Below are 19,577 nucleotides of genomic sequence, written 5' to 3'. Positions count from 1 at the left end.
TGTGGAAGAAAAAAGTGAGGAAAGAAAGAAATGGCAGAAGGGTAACAGAATGAAGGTTAAGGCAAAAAGGAAGAGTGAAGATGACACTGAAGTAATCCAATCAAAATCCAAACTACTACCTTCCATTCCTGAACCTTTTGTTGTTGATCCCAGTATCAATATCCATGGTGAACCAATCATCCCTAAAGAGGAACCTATTGATTGGAACACCATCAAATTGCCTACCTTCTTAACTACTTCTCCACCACCAAAGGAACTGAAAAGAAAATCCAAATTCACACCTCCCCCAACCTCAAGGAAATTCACTCAGAAACATAAACCTAAGCCTAAGCCACAAGCCTCAAAGGATGATTATGTTCACATTTGTGAAATAAAAGAATATACACATATTGAACTCTACCTGGATGAGCTGGAGGAAGTAAGGGGAATAAATGCCTATGGACAGCTACCAGATAGGCTAGTGTTCAAGTATAAAGGAAGTGTGGAAAGGACCTGGCCTCTTCAAAGAATTCTAAATGAGGGCTATTTTACCTTGATTAGAGTCTACTCAGCTATAAAAAGGGACACTGGTTTTACCAGGACTGCCAAGACTGAGATTCTCAACAAGATTGCCATCATAAGGAAGACTTGGTGGGAGTCAAATTCCTTGCCTAGAACATTACTCATCCCAGAGCATGGAACTACAATACATAAATCACCTCATTGGTTGATGGAGTTCAGAGACAATAAAGGAGTCATAAGATTTTTCAGACTTGAAGACCAGCTTAAGATTGCCAGTAATGAAACTCTCAAGGACATGCAATCTAAGTTGGATATCAGTGATGAAGATGAAGCTGAATTCTACAGACAACTCCAACTCCAAGTAGAGGAAAATGACAGGAGGCTAGGGAAGAAAACAAGGGAACAAAGGAAAAGAAAATGATTTGCTCAGGCTAAAGGAGCACCCTTGGAAACACTGTAAATCTTCAACTCTATCTCAGTACATACACTTTTGCAGCCTTTTGAATTTCTACTTAGTTTCAACTCATATATTTGTTAAGTGTTTTGTTATCATCAAGTTAACCTTGAATTTATGCCTACAATTCTAGTAGACATAAATAGGGGGAGATTGTTAGGAATATATGTGTATTAGTTTGATGATAAGTTAAACAAAACACTTAAGTAGAAAACTAGTGTTTGTAGCCTCAACGGATAAGACCACTTTGGCTATCCGTTAATGGAGTAGTTTTACTTAGAAATAAGTTTAGTATTGTAGCACATTTCAGTCTTTGTAAATGAGTTATAATTCTTAGAAGTTGTAGGAAATTATAAGTCATGTTGACTACTAGTGGATATGCAAATAGGAGGGCTAATTGTAAATATTTCATGCCTTGTAATTTTGTATAAATGAAGTAGTATCAACTGGTAAATTAAAGGCCTTCAACAGATGAGAAACAAAGCCTCAACGGATGTCTCTAAAGCTTCAACGGATAACCTCCATCAACGGATGAGTGCATCAACGGATAAAACTTTAACTGCTAAAGTATCAACGGATAAGAGCATCAACGGATAAAGCCACCAACGGATGAAAGATTCAATGGATGCTCAGTTCCATAGCAGTTGATAGTGACAATTCATAAGCTGACAGAGGCACATGGGTTGACAGAGATAATTGGAATGTGGTAGCCTCTTGGAGGAATAAAAAAAAAGTATCATTTCCATTTTGGTGCAAACAAGAAAGTATTCAAAGATTCACATATTATTTTAGATTGCATTGGATAGAGAAATGAAGAAGAAATATGTGAAGGACTATTTTATAATTGTATTTTATCTTTGTCTTCACTTGTAAAACTTGGTGATATATAAACCAAGTTGCAGCTAGTAATTAGGTGTGAATTTTCAAGAGCTATTTAGAAAAATTAAGATAGAAAATCATCTAGTTTGTACTAGGAAGCAGCTGTGAACAATTCTTTGTATCACGGATTTTCTGAAATACACATCTCTGGTGGAACAACAAATCCACTAGAAAAATTTTAAAAGCTTCTGTGTTCTTTACATTTGTGTTTTGAATATACACCTGTCTGCACTTGCTTAAAGCAATTCACACACATCTGTTCATTATACACCTAGCCTTTGAAACTGCTCAAAACTTTAAAAAGTTTTGAGATTTACATTCAACCCCCCTTCTATAAATCTCATTGTTAGTTCCTTGGGAATAACACTCTTCAAGTTGGGAATGACAGTTTCATAAGAATCTTTGATTCGTTCTTCTGCATCCTCCAACTTGAGGGGGCTATTGGAACATACCCTGCATATTGACATCCTGATTTAGATCCTGATGCTGAGGAATCCTGATTCATATCATGATCCTGATTCATATATTCAGATCCTGATGTTGAGGAATCCTGATTCATATTCTGATCCTGATTCATATATTCATATCCTGATGTTGAGCTCATCACATCACAAATTATTGACAACTGTATTCCGGATGGATAACTGCTTTTGTCGTATTCATTTAGAGATAAGTAGTGGTTCACAACAGAGTTAGTTAGTTAGAAGTTTAATTCTACTCTCTCTCTCTCCCCCCCTCCCTCTCTCCCCATCTCTAGTTTTATTTTTTCATCTACAAGATATGTAAAATATTGTAATGATGATGATTTGAGTAAAAAGATGATGATCAATGAAGTTCTTCACACTTTCTGTTATTACTTCTCTATTACTGCAATGTGCAACTAGTTTTAAGGTTAAATTCTGGTTTGATGTAAATAATACTTTTACCATTGAAAAGGTTTATACCAATATTATTCTTAGTACAATTAATATTAACATGCATAAATATTTGGACAAAAAAGGTGTTAGTTTTATCGAGTTTGAAACAACACAAATATAATTGCAATTTTTTAAAGTGAGTATATAGTAGTGATTTTGGGTCAAATTCAAAATGCAAAATATAATTAACTCGTATACGGCATTATGCGTAAAACTCGCGTTCTATCCAAATTCCAAAATTTGGGGAAAACTTCTGAATATTTCAAAATCAGATAAATTTTAAAAATATTTTTAAAGGATTAAGCCGGATCAAAATATCTATTAAGCACGTTTTTTTTAGATAATATCTATTTTTTTCTTTAAAAAAAGTTAGATCCAAAATTTGTATGAAGTATCTAAAGAGTTTAGGGTTAAATGCACTATATACCCTCTTATTTTGTTTCAAAAACAAATGTGTATCAAGAGTATTGGAAACTCAGTTTGCATCCCTCAACTTCAACCCACCAATTCAGAAAACACCATTTCGACGGTTATTATTTAAAAAGTAAGGGGTAGAATGGGAATTTCAGTAAAATATTAACTAAACTATTTTTTTTATTTTTCAGATTATATTAAAAACTGAATTTATTATTATAGCTATAAAATAATAACTTTAAATTTATTGAATAATATTATACAATTGAGTTTTGAATTTTAGTTATATTATTACTGCCAGAAATTATATAATTTTACCAAAATTAATTTCAAAATAATTATATATATTAATAATATATCTAATTTAATTTAATTATTTCATTTTAAATTATTTGACGTCATTATGATTTTAAAGTGCATTTAATGAAAATATTATGATTAATATTAATATTTAGTATACAAGAAATCATTTTTATAAATATTTTAACTTATTTTTGAAATTTTAACTAAAATTTATTTACATTTTAAAATAAAGTTCATGTTTACCCCTTATTATTTTAATTATAATCTGTAAAAGGGTGCATAATGAATTAGTAAATTAAAATTGAGAGGTACAAATTATATTTCCGAAAGTTCTGGTACAAAATTATTTTTTAAACTTTATCTGAGGGTGCAAAGTACATTTTACTCGAAAGTTTATCATTTAAACTTTTAAAGGCCGATAGAACCTCGATCCAACTCATTTGGTTTGGTCCAGTACTCCAGTTCCCCTAGTTGTCTGTACTCTTACCTATTTTGTAGTTCGCATAATTGGTTATTCTTTTAATCCTTAATTTATTTTTAATATATAGATTGTTCAATTTAAATATAAAATAATTAATTATTTGGCCAGAAAAATAAAATTGCAAACCATCAATCGTCGACTAAAAAGTTCAAATTTAAATTTAAAATTAATATATCGTTTATATAATTGACCAATTAAAAATATTGTTACATATTTTGAAAATTAGAAATATTTGGTTAGGTAGAAAGTACCGATTTATAATTTATCGGATGTCTTTTCGAAAATCAAATAATTTATCGGCGATTTTATCAGATTTCAATCAAATCAGACAAATACTTTTTATCAATTTTTGAGCGATTTTACAGTAATTTCTAAAAAATGAGCCGATTTTTATGAACCTGATTAAAAAAGACCATTTTTTTTTAATTTTATCAATAAATCAGTAAAAATAAATAAATAAAATGTGAAGTGTAAACCCTACTTCTCTTCTCCCAGCTCTCTCCACTTGCCACTCCCCTCTTCTGGGCTGTTAAACAAAAACCCTAATTTATTTTCTTGATTTTCAGGTAAAGATTCGATCTTTATTTTCTGGGTCTTTTAAAGTTTCGATTTTTATATCTTAATCTTGTTCTTTTCTTGTTTTCTTGATTTTATATTGTCATGAATATTTATAGATTGTGTTCTAGGCAAACTGTTAGCAATTTATCAAGATTGAGTAGTAGAATTGTATCTAACAGTGCCCATTTATATATTAATGCTTCCCCTTTAAGTACTTTGTTAGATTATGGTAATGGGGGGTTTTCTGTTTTCGAAAATCGAAAAGGGGTAAAAGGGGAAAAACCCTTTTGGGGTTTTAGTTCTAGGAGGTTTTATCAGTCTGTTCAAGAATTGGGTGTGGAGAGTGATGTTGAGGATGTCGATGATGATGGGAGTATGAATGAGTTTTTGTCGAGATTGGTTTGGATAATGAGGGGGAAGTTATCGGCGGTTTATACTAATTCGGATAAGCAGACGATTGATGCAATGTTGTTGATTATTGTTTCGAAGGTTGTGGCGGAGATTGATAAGAGTGGTCTTGAGAGTATGTTGAGTTCGTTGGTTAATGTGCGGGGGGATGATTTTAGTGAGGATTTGTGGAGGACGGTTTGGGAGGTTAGTACTACGGTTTTGGAAGATATGGAGAGGGCGAGGAAGAAGGAGAAGATGAAGACTTTTTTGCAAGATGATGAGGTTAGGGAGATGTATAAGTTTGCTGGCGAGATTGGTGTTCGAGGGGAAATGTTGAGAGAGTTGAGGTTTAAGTGGGCTCGGGAGAAGCTTGAGGAGAGTGAGTTTTATGAGAGTTTGAAATGTCTTCGAGAGGAGGAAGTGAAAGCCCAAGAAGCGGACGAATCTGGAATTGTGAGGGAAGGCGAGACTATTGAAAGTGGTCCTCTTCCGAGCGGTCCTTTTTCGTTAGGTGAGAATCAAAAGGTTTTTACTCTTCCCAAAAGACATGGGAAGATAAAATACAAGATTTATGGTCTTGATCTCTCTGATCCTAAATGGGCTGAAGTGGCAAACAAAATTCACCAGACTGGAGAAATCCTTTGGCCTCAGGATGCAAAGCCGATATCAGGGAAATGCAAACTTGTTACTGAGAAAATTCTTTCATTACAAGCTGATGATGACGTGTCTCCACTATTAGCTGAATGGGTGGAACTTCTCAGTCCCCGCAGGATTGACTGGATTGCTTTGCTTGATACGTTAAAAGAACAGAATGACCCCATATACTATAAGGTACTACATGAACTATTTCCTTTATTATTACAGTCTCATTTATGCAACTCAATATAATTTATTCTGCAGTGTTTATTTTTGCTCTCAAAGGTCTGGATTGTATTATCTCATCTCGAGAAGTTCATGGCATGGTACCAAATGATAACGTATTGTCATGTGCATAAATTTTCATTTGGTTAATAGTAACTGTTACAAGTTACAACTTTATTCTATTGAAAAGTTAAATCAATTAACTAGTGAATATCAGTTCAGAACTGTCTATACCTAAATGTATTACGGGTTTTTAATATGTGAATCTAGGTCAGCAGTTTTATATGTGTGTTAATATACTGTTCATATAAGTGTAACTTTGCAGGTTTAGAAAGTAGCTTTATGAATGTTTTATATCTTCTCTGTAAATAATTTTTTATGGAAAATATTACATTGTTTAAAGGAGTGGTATTATGCCTGTATGACTTTCAGATGCAATACAGAACAATGACTATTGAACTAAAAATAAGCATAAGATAAGTTTGGGTCATGACTTTGCAGGAAAGAATTAATTAACAATGATTCTTGAAAAATAAGAATAAGAAAAGATTGGGTGGATAAACCGCAAAAAAATCCACTACTCCAACCCCAAGGGATTTCCAACTACGGAAGGGAGAATAGCTATGGATCAAAACCCATGAAAGAGAATCAATTCAATATTTGCTAATATTTCAATAATTAAGTTGAAGACAATGGGTGGATTATGATACTTATCTAGGGAATATAAACTCCACTAACATAACCTAATTGACCAACTAAGGCCCGTAAAGCATTGGGCTTATATGAATAACCTACTACATATTCACCGAACTACTATCCCCACGGATAAACATATAAATACATATGCTAATTAAAATACGTAAAATATGATTAAACTATTTACTAATAAAATTGAAAGACTTTTTATTTGTACTTCCATTCCTCGTCACTTTCTAAACCTTTGCTTATGTCACAACTGATACATTTATAGATAATGTTTGATACTGGTAATGTTCAAACTCCGGTAAATTCGGATGACAATCCTTTGACAAGTTCGATTTTTACATTACAAACATAATAGATTTACTTTTTGGGACTTATGGGAGGTTTAGTGTCTGTTGATTACTTTCTGGAATCTTTCAGAACTTCCATTGTTTTTTTGTGGTGTCAAATGTTTGTGGTTTTGCACTATGAATCTATTCAGCTATATATCTGTTTGAATCTATTCAGCAATGTTCCTTGCATACAATTTTATGAACTTAAGTGTTGATACTATTTTTACTTATTTATTAGTTCTTCAGACATTATTTCCTTTCATCTGTGTTTACATTCTGAATGGGAACAAGTATCTATGACTTGATCTTTGGGCTTGAAAAAAATTGCTGGCATTACTTTGTCTAGTGAAACAAGTAAAACAAAAACAGGGGAAAAATTGCAGCATATTAAAATATAGGGAAATATTTGAGATCATGCATACATATGTAAAAGTCTATATACATGAATCAATGGTTTTTCATAAAATAACACTGAAATTTCAATTATCCTTTTCATCATAATCCTGTATTTTATAAGTTCACGTCCTAAATTTGACTTGACGTGCACTTTGGAATGCCGGGTTGTGGACGAGACTTGAATGTATGTTGATTGTTTACTAGGTGAATTTTAGATGGACTTTACACAACATTGTCTTCAATTTGGCTTATTTTAAGTACATGAGGATTACATTGAAATCATTAAAAAAAATTGATCATCAGGAATGTAATAAAAGTTTGGTAGTGAAATTTTTATTTGAAGACAGACAATAGTACACCCTAATTATGCTCTTTGCTCAGTTTAAAATTTTACATGATAGCTTCGAGGCAGCTAGGAAAGAATTAATGCAGTGAGGCGTGTCATTGTTTTGCAACACCAGGAAAGTTATCCTCCCATGTGTTTGTCTACAAACAAATAGTACACCCTGATTGCTCTTCTCTATATATGCAAAAATTAGGTTTTTAAGTTTGATATGCTCAAACACTTTAATATATGTAAATGTGCTTGCTGTCCTTCATTTTCGTGTTACTTTTATTCGTTTCGTTTTGTCATGATACACGATCTGCTTCGTTAATTCTTAAATATGTACTAAATGTAGATTTTGTTTTGCTTATGTTATTATATGTGTCCAGTGTCCACTAGTGTTGTGTAGTTTGGAAAAAATGATTTTTATAATATTGAAACAGCCTCCTAAAGATTAGGCAATGGCGAGATTGTATAAGGTGCTGTAGAAGTGCTCTAAAAGGCTAAAACTTGCTGGTGGATGTGTGAAGATGCTGTTATAGATGAACTTCTTTGAAGTCCTAAATATTTAGCATTTTTTTGCTTGTCCTTTTCTTATCTTGGGGTCATTTGCAGATAATGACAAGATTGTTAATTACAGCTTTCCGAAACTCTCGGGGCTGCTACTGTCACTTATAATTCCCATATGCTGTAAATTTTATTCGGTTATTTCTTTCCTAGGTGGCGGAGCTTCTACTCGAAGAAGAATCTTTCCAAACTAATATTCGTGATTACTCAAAGCTTATTGATGCTCATGCAAAAGAGAACAGATTAGATGATGCGGAGAGAATTCTGAAAAAAATGAATGAAGCTGGAATCATACCAGATATTTTGACATTAAATGTGCTGGTTCACATGTACAGCAAAGCAGGCAACCTTGATCGAACAAAAGAGGCATTTGATAGCTTAAGGAGCCAAGGTTTTGTCCCCGATGTGAAAGTCTACAATGCCTATATCATGGCCTGTGTAAATGCTGGGAAACCGAAATTGGCTGAGTCAATTGTGACTGAGATGGAGACTAGGGATATCAAACCCACGGAGGAAATATATATGGATTTACTTCGGTCATTTGTTCGGGCTTGTGACATTATCGGAACACAAAGAATTGCTACTACTATGCAGTTTGCAGGGTTCCATCCGACCAAGGAATTCTGTCGGTTGCTTGTTGAGGCATATGGGCAAACCGGAGATCCAGATCAAGCAAGGCACCAATTTGACCACATGCTTAGTATGGGTCACAAGGCGGATGACAGGTCTACTGCTAGCATGATTGCGGCTTACGAGACTAAAAATCTATTGGACAAGGCCTTGGATCTTTTGCTGCAGCTTGAGAAGGATGGCTTTGAGCCTGGTGTTGCTACCTACAGTGTCCTGGTGGACTGGTTTGGCCAATTACAGTTGGTTGAGGAAGCCGAAGATTTGTTGAGTAAGATTACTGAGCTGGGTGAGGCTCCTCCTTTAAAGCTTCATATAAGCCTTTGTGATATGTATTTGAAGGCTGGGATTGAGAAGAAAGCTCTTCAAGTGTTGGGAGTCATAGAGAGTAAGAAGGACCAACTGACTCATGAAGAGTTTGAGAGGGTTATCAGATCACTTATAAATGGCAGATTTGCCCAAGATGCTAAGAGAGTACAAGGATTGATGGAAACCAGAGGTTTTACTGCATCAGATCATCTTAAAGTGCACCTGATGGCAATTGAGACTTTAAAAAACACCAAGAGACCAACTTGGTCTAAACCAATGTCGCAGGTAAAGCGGTAAATGGACTTAGATTGAGCTCTTCAAATTATAATATGTGGAGTAAGTTACAGTGGTTCACGGTTATCTTGATGTTATGTAATGCACGTCTCCTGTTTTGTGAACAGCCAATGAAAAGTAGTTGTGAACTGTAGCTGTAACTAGTAAGTGATCTTTCCAGGATGAAAGTTTACCAGTGCATTGCAAAATAATGTAAAAGATGTTCAACTTATTATGCTTTTTGCAGGAAGCTGTGAGCAGTCTCATACTCTTTTGAAAATTAATGACGCTGATTCGAGATATGAACAAATTTTATATCTCGAGACCTCGAGCATTGTAATCCAGTGGATATCCCTCTTTAGGGTGTGCTTATGACACATAATGCTTGCAGATTGCATGTGTGTGTGTGTTCAAAATACGTATTCTGCATTTACAATGTATCATGTTCGATAAGAATTTAATCTGCTACGAGCCTATGAGCTCTTTTTGCTTGGCCAATCTGTACTTTTCTTAAGAATACTTCAAGTTGTGCTTGTGGTTTACCTCTTTGGTGAAAATTTTCTATCAGGCAGGGTAATGTATGAAGGAGTTAAGCCAAGGCAGAATAAACTGAAACGTGAAAAGGTAATGAAGTGATTCTGGACATCCAGGGTGCTAAACTACAACAGAATTTGTGCTTCTCAAAGACAAGATTTCACTCAAAGAAAATAAACATCAAGTGCAAAAGCTAGGTATCAAAACCAATCATATTTATTAGCCATTCGGTTTAAAATGGTGCACATCAACATCATCATATTCAGTCTAATTTGGTTTTGTATCAACACCATCAAAGTCTTTCTGTTATCACATAAATTAAGCAAATGGCGGAACAAAGGCCAATGTTTCGTTTTCGTCTACCTTGGATGATTTCATCTGCACCAGCACCTCCTCCTCCGGTTGCAGCTCAAAGACCTCAGCAAGCCCCCTTGACTCCGTCTCAACCTCAAACAAAAGTTGAGCCAAGTGTGAACCCCATGACGCCTGCTCGAAGGCCATTTAGGCTTACGAGCATAGCCCCAGCACAACCACCTCCTCCCATTCAACCTACTGTTGAAAGCCAAAGTGAGCCAATTACAATTACTTCTACCCCCAGAATTTTACCTCAGGCGTCGCAGATATGGTCTCCAAAGTTATCCGCGAAACAAGAACCTCGTCCCCAAGCTGAAGTACCACCAGAAACTAAGTCCCAGTCTGAAAATTCTTTTCGGTCAGCATCACCATCACCGTCACCATCCAGAACTCATTCCCCACCTACTCAGCTCCCATCACCATCTCCACCATCACCTCAACTCATGGCCGCTTCTCAGCCCCCATCACCTCAACTCAGTGCCACGTCTAATCCCCCATCTCCATGGAAAATACCTTCTCAAGAACGAGATACTTCTCAGCTCCCATCACCTAAATCTGGCCATCAGCCCTCATCACCAAGGCCTGCATCTTCTAAAGCAAGCGATGCCTCTCAAACCTCCTCACCGTCACACACATCTTCTAAAGTACGAGATGCCTCTCAACCCTCATCCCCAGATCGCACTCACTTTCAAAAATCACCACAAGTTGAAACATTCCAACAGCCTCAATCTCCACCTGAATTTCAGTCTTCTAACAAATCTCCAATCAAATCCTCTCCGTCCCTCACAGCTACAAATGCACAACAAAAAACAACTCAAAGCCCTCCCCGTGCTGAATCCCCTTTAAGTACATTTCAGCCTCAAACAAACATTGAGCCAAATGTCAACCCCACGACGCCTGTTCAAAGACCATTCAGGTTTTCGGGTATAGCCCCAGCGCAAACACCTCCTCCCATTCAACCTACTGTTCAAAACCAACGCCAAAGTGAGTCCATCACCGTTACTTCTGGCCTCACATTTCCACCCCAGGCGCCACCATTGTGGTCTCCAAAGAAATCTGCAGCAATTGATCCTCTTTCCCGACCTGAAGCGTCACTAGGAACCAAGTCCCAATCCCAAAAATCTTCTCAGCCAACATCACCTTCTGAAACTCGTTCCAAAGCGACATCTCAGCTCCCATCACCATCCTCAACCTTAGCTCAGTCTAGTGCCACTTCTCAGCTACCATTTCAACTCAGTGCCGCTCCTCAATCCCCATCACCATGGCGAATACGTTCTCAAGAACGAGACACTACTGAACTCCCATCATCTAAATCCAGCCCTCAGCCTTCATCTTCATGGCATGAATCCTCTAAAGCACGAGATGGCTCTCAGTCCTCATCACCAGATCATAACCAGGTTCAAAAATCATCGCAACTTAAAACAATCCAACAACCCCAATCTCCATCACAGTTAGACTTTCAGCCTCCGAAGAAAGACTCTCCAGTTACCTCCTCACCATCCCTCACAGCCACTAATGCACAACAAACAGAAAGAACAGTAACACGACTCCCTTCTCCATTAATAATGTCAACTCAAACAAAGAGCCCACAGCCTTCTGCTAGTTACGATAAGCCTCTATCACCAGTATCCGTAAAACCAAGTGTAGCTGTCTCTCAATCACAACCACTGGAGGATCAGTCCGAGCCAAAGTTTATACCCCGAGAAGAGCCCAACACCTCTTTTGTGGCACAAGAAGAGCCCAAGCAGAGGACAATGGCTGTGCATTTCACCGAGACATCAGAATTAGCATCACCTAACAAAGAGAAGCTAAAGATTGCATCTCAGGCAGAACATAACCAGCTGAAGAATCAACATCTGGTTTATGGAAACGAGACGAAAGTTCCAAAAGCCTCCAGCCTTGATCAAAAAAAATATGAAACCAAGTCTTCACAACACACAGACAACAAAAGTATTGTCAGTAAATCTCGTAAAAACCTCGTGATACAAAATGAAGATCGAGTCTCCTTCCAAGAAGAGCTCAGAAATAACATTTCTACGTTTGCTAGTAAGCTGGCCATTGCACATACAGAGAATTCCAAGAATGAAGAGCTAGCAAGTGTTATAGCTTTGGCAGGAAAAAACAAAGGAGCTGTCATGAAACTAGCTTCTGAATCAGCAAAAGGAGAAGGATCATTCAAAAAACACGAAGCCAACGAAACTGAACCTGTTGAAGGTCCTAAGGAGAACGAAACAAACGAAAGTGCCAAGCGCAGGAGTTCAAACAACAAAACTGACCAAGGAAACCACATGCAAAAAACATTTGTAAACAACAATGTTCAGGACATCAATAACTCCATTCTGATGAACAGCTCCATTACTGAAAGGAATCCTGGTGTTCACCTAGCTATCTACATATGATCCCCCCATCCGAGGAGATACCGAAGAGGCCCCTTCCTGAAACCAAGCGATTCTGATCCAGATCATCCTAAAAAATTCAGTATCATAGATATGGATGATAGCTACATTGATGGGAATACAAATAACAAGCCCTTTACGAGTAGCAGAGTTCAATGCGTTAACAAAGAGGAAGAATAAGGATGCTGCATCATCCCATAAAAATGCAATTTTATTTTATTTTGGAGTTGCAAATGCTACACATTTGCTAATTGGTAAATATGAATAACAATGTCATGTAATGTAAATTTATTTAAGTTTGATGTTTACAAAAAGTGCATATTACAACTAACAAGAAATCTACACTAATACAACTTTCAAAGATGAGAAATACAACTGGCATCACAACAATTCTGATTCTGTGATCATACACATTCTGGAAGTTAGATATGATCTCCGAAAATAACATCACATAGGCCAAGAGATGCTCTTCAAAGGTTCACAATGTTGAAAGGATAATGTCTGAAGAACTTCTTAGGATAATATCTACAATTAATTCCTAGAAACATAGATAAAATGGTTATTCGCAGGCAGGTTTCGTATCAAAACTGCTTAAGCATATAGCGAAGGCCTGGAAGGCAGACAGAGGGTAGCGATAATCCATAGTAAAAATGTCCTTCCCAATCTTTCCAAATTGTAGTATCACCTTCTCTTGTTCTGCAGGTGGAACATTCTGTGATATATCAACAGCTGCCACGAGCTGGAAGTTCTTGACTGAAGCAACAGTGACACGGCCTTTGAAATTCAGACACCAGCACTGTAATTGCTCATGCCATCTAGGAGACTTATTTTTCAAAATCAATGGAACTCTTGTACTCTGGGCCAATTCTGATTTTTTAGAGGGGTCTGCAGTGCTAGTCTCTTGGTAATTTTCTTGCGTGACTGTACAGGGATGACATTGTTCATCAATGCTATTTCCAAATGTCGATGGAGTAGGAGCAGTCCCGCCTTCCTGAATTGAAGCAAACGGTATGGCATGCATGGTACATTGCATTCTTCTTGGCCCTCTTGTGCGCAGAACATTAAGCTCGTATTTTATGGTGGCTGGTTTATAATTGCCAACAGCTACACTTGGAGAAACCTTCCTTTTGTATTCTTTCTGATATGAACGGAGATCAGGTTCAGCTGGATTTTCACTTGCCGGCTGACTGTTGTACACCCCAAATTTGGTTCCAAGAAAATTGGATCTGTTCCAAAAAATTCAATATAGGTTAATTACTGCTGTTATTTGATTGAACTTATAACTTCTTTCATGAATGAAGAGCTAAGATGAACAGAAGAAGCTAACCTCAACTTCCCAACATAGGCCTCACTGGCTTGAGAAAAATCATTAGCAAGCAAGGATATTACAAAATCGGTTTTTGTGGCCCTTCTGATCTTTTTGGCTGTCAACAACAGTTTACTAGCTTCCCCTGCCAGAGCTGTAGTTCAACACAGAAGTATTAGCATTTACAGAAGCTAAACTATGTAAAATCCGTGTTGCAGACACAACTGCTCGTTACCTGGACTAAGCCCGAGATATAACCGATATGTTGATGTGCCCCTTTCCCTCTTTATATAGCATTGAAGTGGCGAATCTCTTGGTCCAGGCTAATAACGAAAAAGAAAAACAAAATCAACCACCATAGAGAGTATAGATAAGCAAGAACAAAATACTAAAACTTCACATGTGAAGCAGGAATAAAGATGGCAAAAGGATGAAGGTACCTGCTTCAATGACACGGGGAATGTGAGCAAACCACATTGTTCTGGAGTTCTAATAATCTCTTTAGTCATATCCCTCCACGACTTACAAACTGCAGCACAACAGACCACATCTCTACGTGCAGGCCATTTCTCGTGAGCTTCAATTTTGCGTATTATGTCAAGAAGCAGCTCAGGAGGCAAATTTGCCCACCTGCTCTGCTGAACCGTTGTTGATGGAAATGAAAACCTTTCAGGGGCTACATAAGACCTCCCACGACCAGTCCCACACTTCCGGTCAGCTGTCCTATTCGATGTTATATCTAAACCCCTTCGAGATTTTCCCAGAAAGCATCTAAAAGGCATTTTCCAGAAATATTCCTTATCTCAACCTAAAACCAAAACTAGAATGTCTTAACACATAGTCCTCACAATTGCATGACTCTATCAAAGATCAAATTCACACATATGAATTACTAAGATGTAAGAACAAAAAACACAAACAGAATCTTGATTTATTTTTGTATTAATTCTCATAGTATAATCATTAAAAAACACACACAACCAGTTCAGAATTTCTAATTAAGAGGACTTTCTTGTTGAATACAAGACGGGGAGAACCAAGGAGGCTAACCTTCGAATTTCACAGACACAAAGAACGAAATTTTCATAAATCTCGATATCAATACTAAAGATTTCTGGTGTATAGTAATAGAAAAAGAAGCAAAAACCTGGTATTTGCAACTAAGAGAAACTTGATGAGATCCAGAACAGCAGACAAGAAGCAAAGCTTCAACGCATTTCGATGTCCTCGAGAAATCAAAGTTTAAGCTGCAACTACAATATCAGATTGGAAAATGCACCCCAACTCACTTGGACAAGTTCAAAGCATAGTATAAAAACTATGCAAATGTATGTTCATGTAATGAATAAATCTGTTCCACTGTCTTGGATAAAAACAAAACTAAAATGTCAAGTGTCTCTTCCCTCAACACTTAACAGCTTGTTTTCTTTTGACTAATGCTAAACACTAGGTGAACATGTTGTCTGTCTCAACTCTACCACCGTCAAGCACCACCGTGCCTTGGCCTCGACGGGAAATTTTTTTCGAGAAACTTTTCATGTGGAATTAAATTTAAGTATACGGTTTGTGAATTTTTTGGTAGTTTTAATGAGGTGAGTGGAGGGTGCAATGCAGTGTGAGAATGAGAGCTCAAACCTTTATGCATGATCTTGGTGACACGTGGAGGTGTATGAGTGGTTGGTGCAAAGGCCAAATGGCTAGTTAACTGCAGATTGGGGTAACGTTAGATCGACTCAAACCTTTTTTACTCAAGTATGGGTCCCCAGGCATGCAACCGAAAGGTAGACGCTGATCTTCTATGTTAATACCCGTCCCCCTTATTTCTTTACCGTTTTTTTTCACACGACAGCAATATAAAATATATTTTTGTAATTTATTTTTAAAATTTTGTTTTCAATAAAAATTTTAACTTTATATTTTTATTTAGAAAAAAATAAAAAAAATTATGCAACTACATTTAATAATAAAAACATTAAAGTGCGTGCCGAACTCCTGTTATAGATTGGTGAACTTTTATTTTCGATTTGAATACAAAATTTCATATATGAGTTGGGAGTTAAATGAAATAAATAATAATAATATTTTTAATTACAGATAATGACTGAGGGGCTTGGTAAAAAGATTATTTTCACTATTTTCATCATACAATTGGAATAAAATACATGTGTTAGATATTGTTTTAAAGCTCCATGCAATTATTTGATTGCAAACATTTTACGTTTTTTGTCATTAAAACATTGGTTTCATGTGGGCGAAAAGAACCGTTGGTGACTTGGAGGGTAGTAAAATAAAGTGTAAGGATTTTTTTTTTCTTATTTGTATTTTTTTGCATGTAAATTATGCTTCTTAACTATTTATAGCAATTAGTATATTCTATGGGTGTAAACGAGTCAAATTGTTCGTGAGTTATTCGAGCTCGACTCACAAAAAATTTGAATTCGGCGAGCTCGGCTCATAAAAAATTCGAATTTGACTCGGAAATAATTGAGCCAAGCTCGAACTTTTCATTTTTTTGACCGAGCCGAGCTCCAGTTTCAAATTACCCGGCTTATAAGGTTCGCGAGCCTTATCGAGCCTCTATTATTTTTAAATTTTTTATTATAAATATATTTTTATATAAATATTCATATTTTTTTAATATTTTTTATTTATTATCGATCATATTTCAAGTTTTTATTAATATTTAGTGAAATTAATTCGAGTTGTCAAGCCGAACTTAAGCCTACCGAACTTTTTACAAACCGAGTTTCGAACTTGAAATTAAAGGCTTAGTCAAGTTTGAACTCGAATATCAGTCAAAAAAATAAAGTTTGAGCTCGAATACGAACTATTTTAATCAAGTTCGAGTCAAACCTGACAGTTCAACTCGTCTCGGCTCGATTACACCCGACTATATTCCAAATGCGTGAGCTAGAAGCCTGTTTTGTTATATAATGCAAAATAATGAAACAAGATGCATGCTTTTTGGGGTTATAATTACCGTCCTAGAATGCGCTTTCATATTATCCTCCATTCCGAGCATCTTGTCTTTTTTTTATTATTCCTTCCCTGAGTTCCCTCCTCTTTTTAAAATTAAATTTCTAAAACTGTTTTTTTAATCGGAGGCACACCCTAAACTCTTAGTTTGAGTATTTCTTTTTTAGTTATAGACCCCTTTATGTATAAATTTTTTCAGCAATAAAAATAAGACAACTCATCAAAAGTGCATAAAATTTAATGTTATAGTAACCATGAACACATAAAAAAAACTCCTTTTAAAAAGGGTCCGCATCCTGATAAACAATTGTGTAAATTTATATGTTATATAATAATTTTTGCAAATAGATTTCACACTTTATTTTTATTGTAAATTGAGGGAGTCACGATGCCGCTTTCTTAATTCCCCTTTCTAAATTTTTTACTTGTCACTTCTATAGATAATAGCTCAACATGTCTATAAAATTAGTGAGGCATTTTATTCTCGTGAAATGATAGATTCGCCTGTGTATTTATTATATATTTTTAAAAAATGTTGTCAGCGGGAATAGAACCTAAGTCAATACATTAGTTCTCTCCTTCAATACCACTAGGGGTGCAAATGGGTTGACGAAACCGATTAAATCGACCCAAACCGACCCTATTTTCTGCCGATTAAACCGATGACGAAACCGATTAAATCGACCCAAATCGACCCTATTTTCTACCGATTAAACCGAACCGTTACAATCCGATATTAAGTGGGGTTAAATATATATATATATATATATATACTCAATTAGATAATTTATTTTTCATACACCATTGGAGGTCCTTTGTACTTTTTTTGTATATAAAACATATTTTACTACGAATAAGCCTAATAGTGTAACGTAGAGTAATGATATGTATTCCGAAAGATATCTAAACAAATATTCTCGAATGACACAACATGATCTTATTTGCATTCGTATGTCCCAACAAGTAGTCTCATATCATAAATATATTTTCTATCGATTATTTATTTTAAATGACTTTTAACAAACCGTTCAACTCAACCCAAACCGAACCAAACCGATGAATAAAGGGTAGGGTTGGTGTGACGGCCTCAACCCCGGAGTCAGGATTTGACGTCACTAAACACAACAAATCACAATATAAAATACAAGATTATTATTAATATTATGCTAACACGACCCCAAACCAAGATCCGATACAGGTTCAAGTATGATTCAAGTTACCCATTATTACAAACCATTCATTCAAAAGTCTGACACACTAAACTTATTCAGCAACTCATCAGACCACACATGGTCTGATACAAACTACCTCAGAGGAACCAGGTCCTAAAGGGGCTGAGACTCTGTTCTACCAAGGTCGGACAGGTCTTCTAAGCATCTGTGATATATATATAACAGGTCGCAAGAGTGAGCATATAATCGCTCAGCAGCACCAACATATGAATATCAAGACAAAAACAGTAAAGTAAACAGTTATAGGAACATAACTATAAATTAAAAAGAAATCTGTAATCTGTAAGTCATTTCGAACAACAGTAAATACAAAAAAACTAGATATCACTGACTAACATGCTCGTTATAAAACAAACGTAGTTGTGTGCTGTGTAAGTACCAGAGTCCAATTTTAGCATACTATTCACATTTGTTATTCAAATGTATCAATCATTTATTCCCTTACGGGAATCACAAAGCCAAATCATATACGTAACGGATATGTGAAGACAGTTGATCAGGCTATCAACACCAGATGGCTCCAACTGACATCCCATACACCTGTTCCGGAACTCAGAGACTAGCTAGGTCTCTGATCTGCTGGACTAATCTGTTATGTAATGCACGCAACCGAATTAGCCTCTTACGCAACCTCACTAGGCCACTCTGACCCCTGTGTATCCCATATATGATCGTTTTATCCAGTTTTCAAAACACTTATACCTATCTCATTTTAAAACCATTCATTTAACAACACACGTAAAACTGGTTCACAAATCATTTTCATTCGAGATAGGTACCTTTCGAAGTTACTTTTTCCCGAAATAGGTTTGAAAACAATTATTTATAACTACAGGGGATACGTAACTTAAAACGTTTTTGTTCCTTTACGAGAATAAAACAACAGTCTATCCATACGTACTGAACCATAAAAGAATGGTCAGGGGTACTTGTCTTGCAACGCTTTCGGAAACCCTAAGTAGCTTCTAAGCTGACTTCGGTCCTTGCGAGACTCGATTGGGATATACAGAAGCAGAATAACCTAATTAATTATACCGACATGTTTGATATCCTCGACCTAACAACCCAGATAACCCGACTCGTATACCTTATATACACATAATCACGTATTCAACATTCATATAAGGGTAACACGTTTTATATCGTAAAGTACGTTTCTCGCATTTAAAAATAATTTTTTTAGAAAAAAATTTGACAGCGACTCCTCTATTTATAAGCCTACCCGTCGAAACATAATCGACGTCCAAATCTCAACAAAAGACAATTCACAATTCGTATTTCGATACGACTCGTAACACAAACATTTATTTAGTTTCGAAAATAGTTTATACGAATCGTCTTATTTATTTATTTTATATATTTAGGACTCAGATGAAAATAATCACCGCCGACTCGCCGAGGCTCAGCGTCGATGGCGGCAAAATTTATTGGTGCCCGATAATTCTTCGGACTTCCAAATAAACTTCGCCGATTAATATTATTTCCCGCAC

At 36.0% G+C, this 19,577-nt stretch overlaps 2 protein-coding genes across 2 annotated transcripts; one reads left to right on the top strand and one right to left on the bottom strand.

Moving 5' to 3' along the window:
- The first annotated feature begins 4,430 nt into the window (after positions 1–4,430).
- On the top strand, positions 4,431–9,539 carry LOC141706780 (uncharacterized). The gene is made up of 2 exons (XM_074509608.1): positions 4,431–5,728; positions 8,234–9,539. Exons 1-2 carry the CDS (start codon positions 4,610–4,612, stop codon positions 9,311–9,313), a joined length of 2,199 nt encoding a protein of 732 aa, XP_074365709.1. The 5' UTR covers positions 4,431–4,609; the 3' UTR covers positions 9,314–9,539.
- A 3,307-nt stretch (positions 9,540–12,846) lies between these two features.
- On the bottom strand, positions 12,847–15,496 carry LOC141706779 (tubby-like F-box protein 5). The gene is made up of 5 exons (XM_074509606.1): positions 15,027–15,496; positions 14,320–14,687; positions 14,115–14,202; positions 13,901–14,033; positions 12,847–13,799 (listed from the first exon to the last, which is right to left on the bottom strand). The coding sequence occupies exons 2-5, from the start codon at positions 14,659–14,661 to the stop codon at positions 13,133–13,135; spliced, it is 1,230 nt and encodes a 409-aa protein (XP_074365707.1). The 5' UTR covers positions 14,662–14,687; positions 15,027–15,496; the 3' UTR covers positions 12,847–13,132.
- Between the last annotated feature and the right edge of the window lie 4,081 nt (positions 15,497–19,577).

This window comes from Apium graveolens, chromosome 2 (assembly GCF_009905375.1).
Source record: "Apium graveolens cultivar Ventura chromosome 2, ASM990537v1, whole genome shotgun sequence".
In the NCBI taxonomy this organism is placed as follows: Eukaryota; Viridiplantae; Streptophyta; class Magnoliopsida; order Apiales; family Apiaceae; genus Apium; species Apium graveolens.
This window is presented reverse-complemented; position numbering and strand designations above follow the sequence as displayed.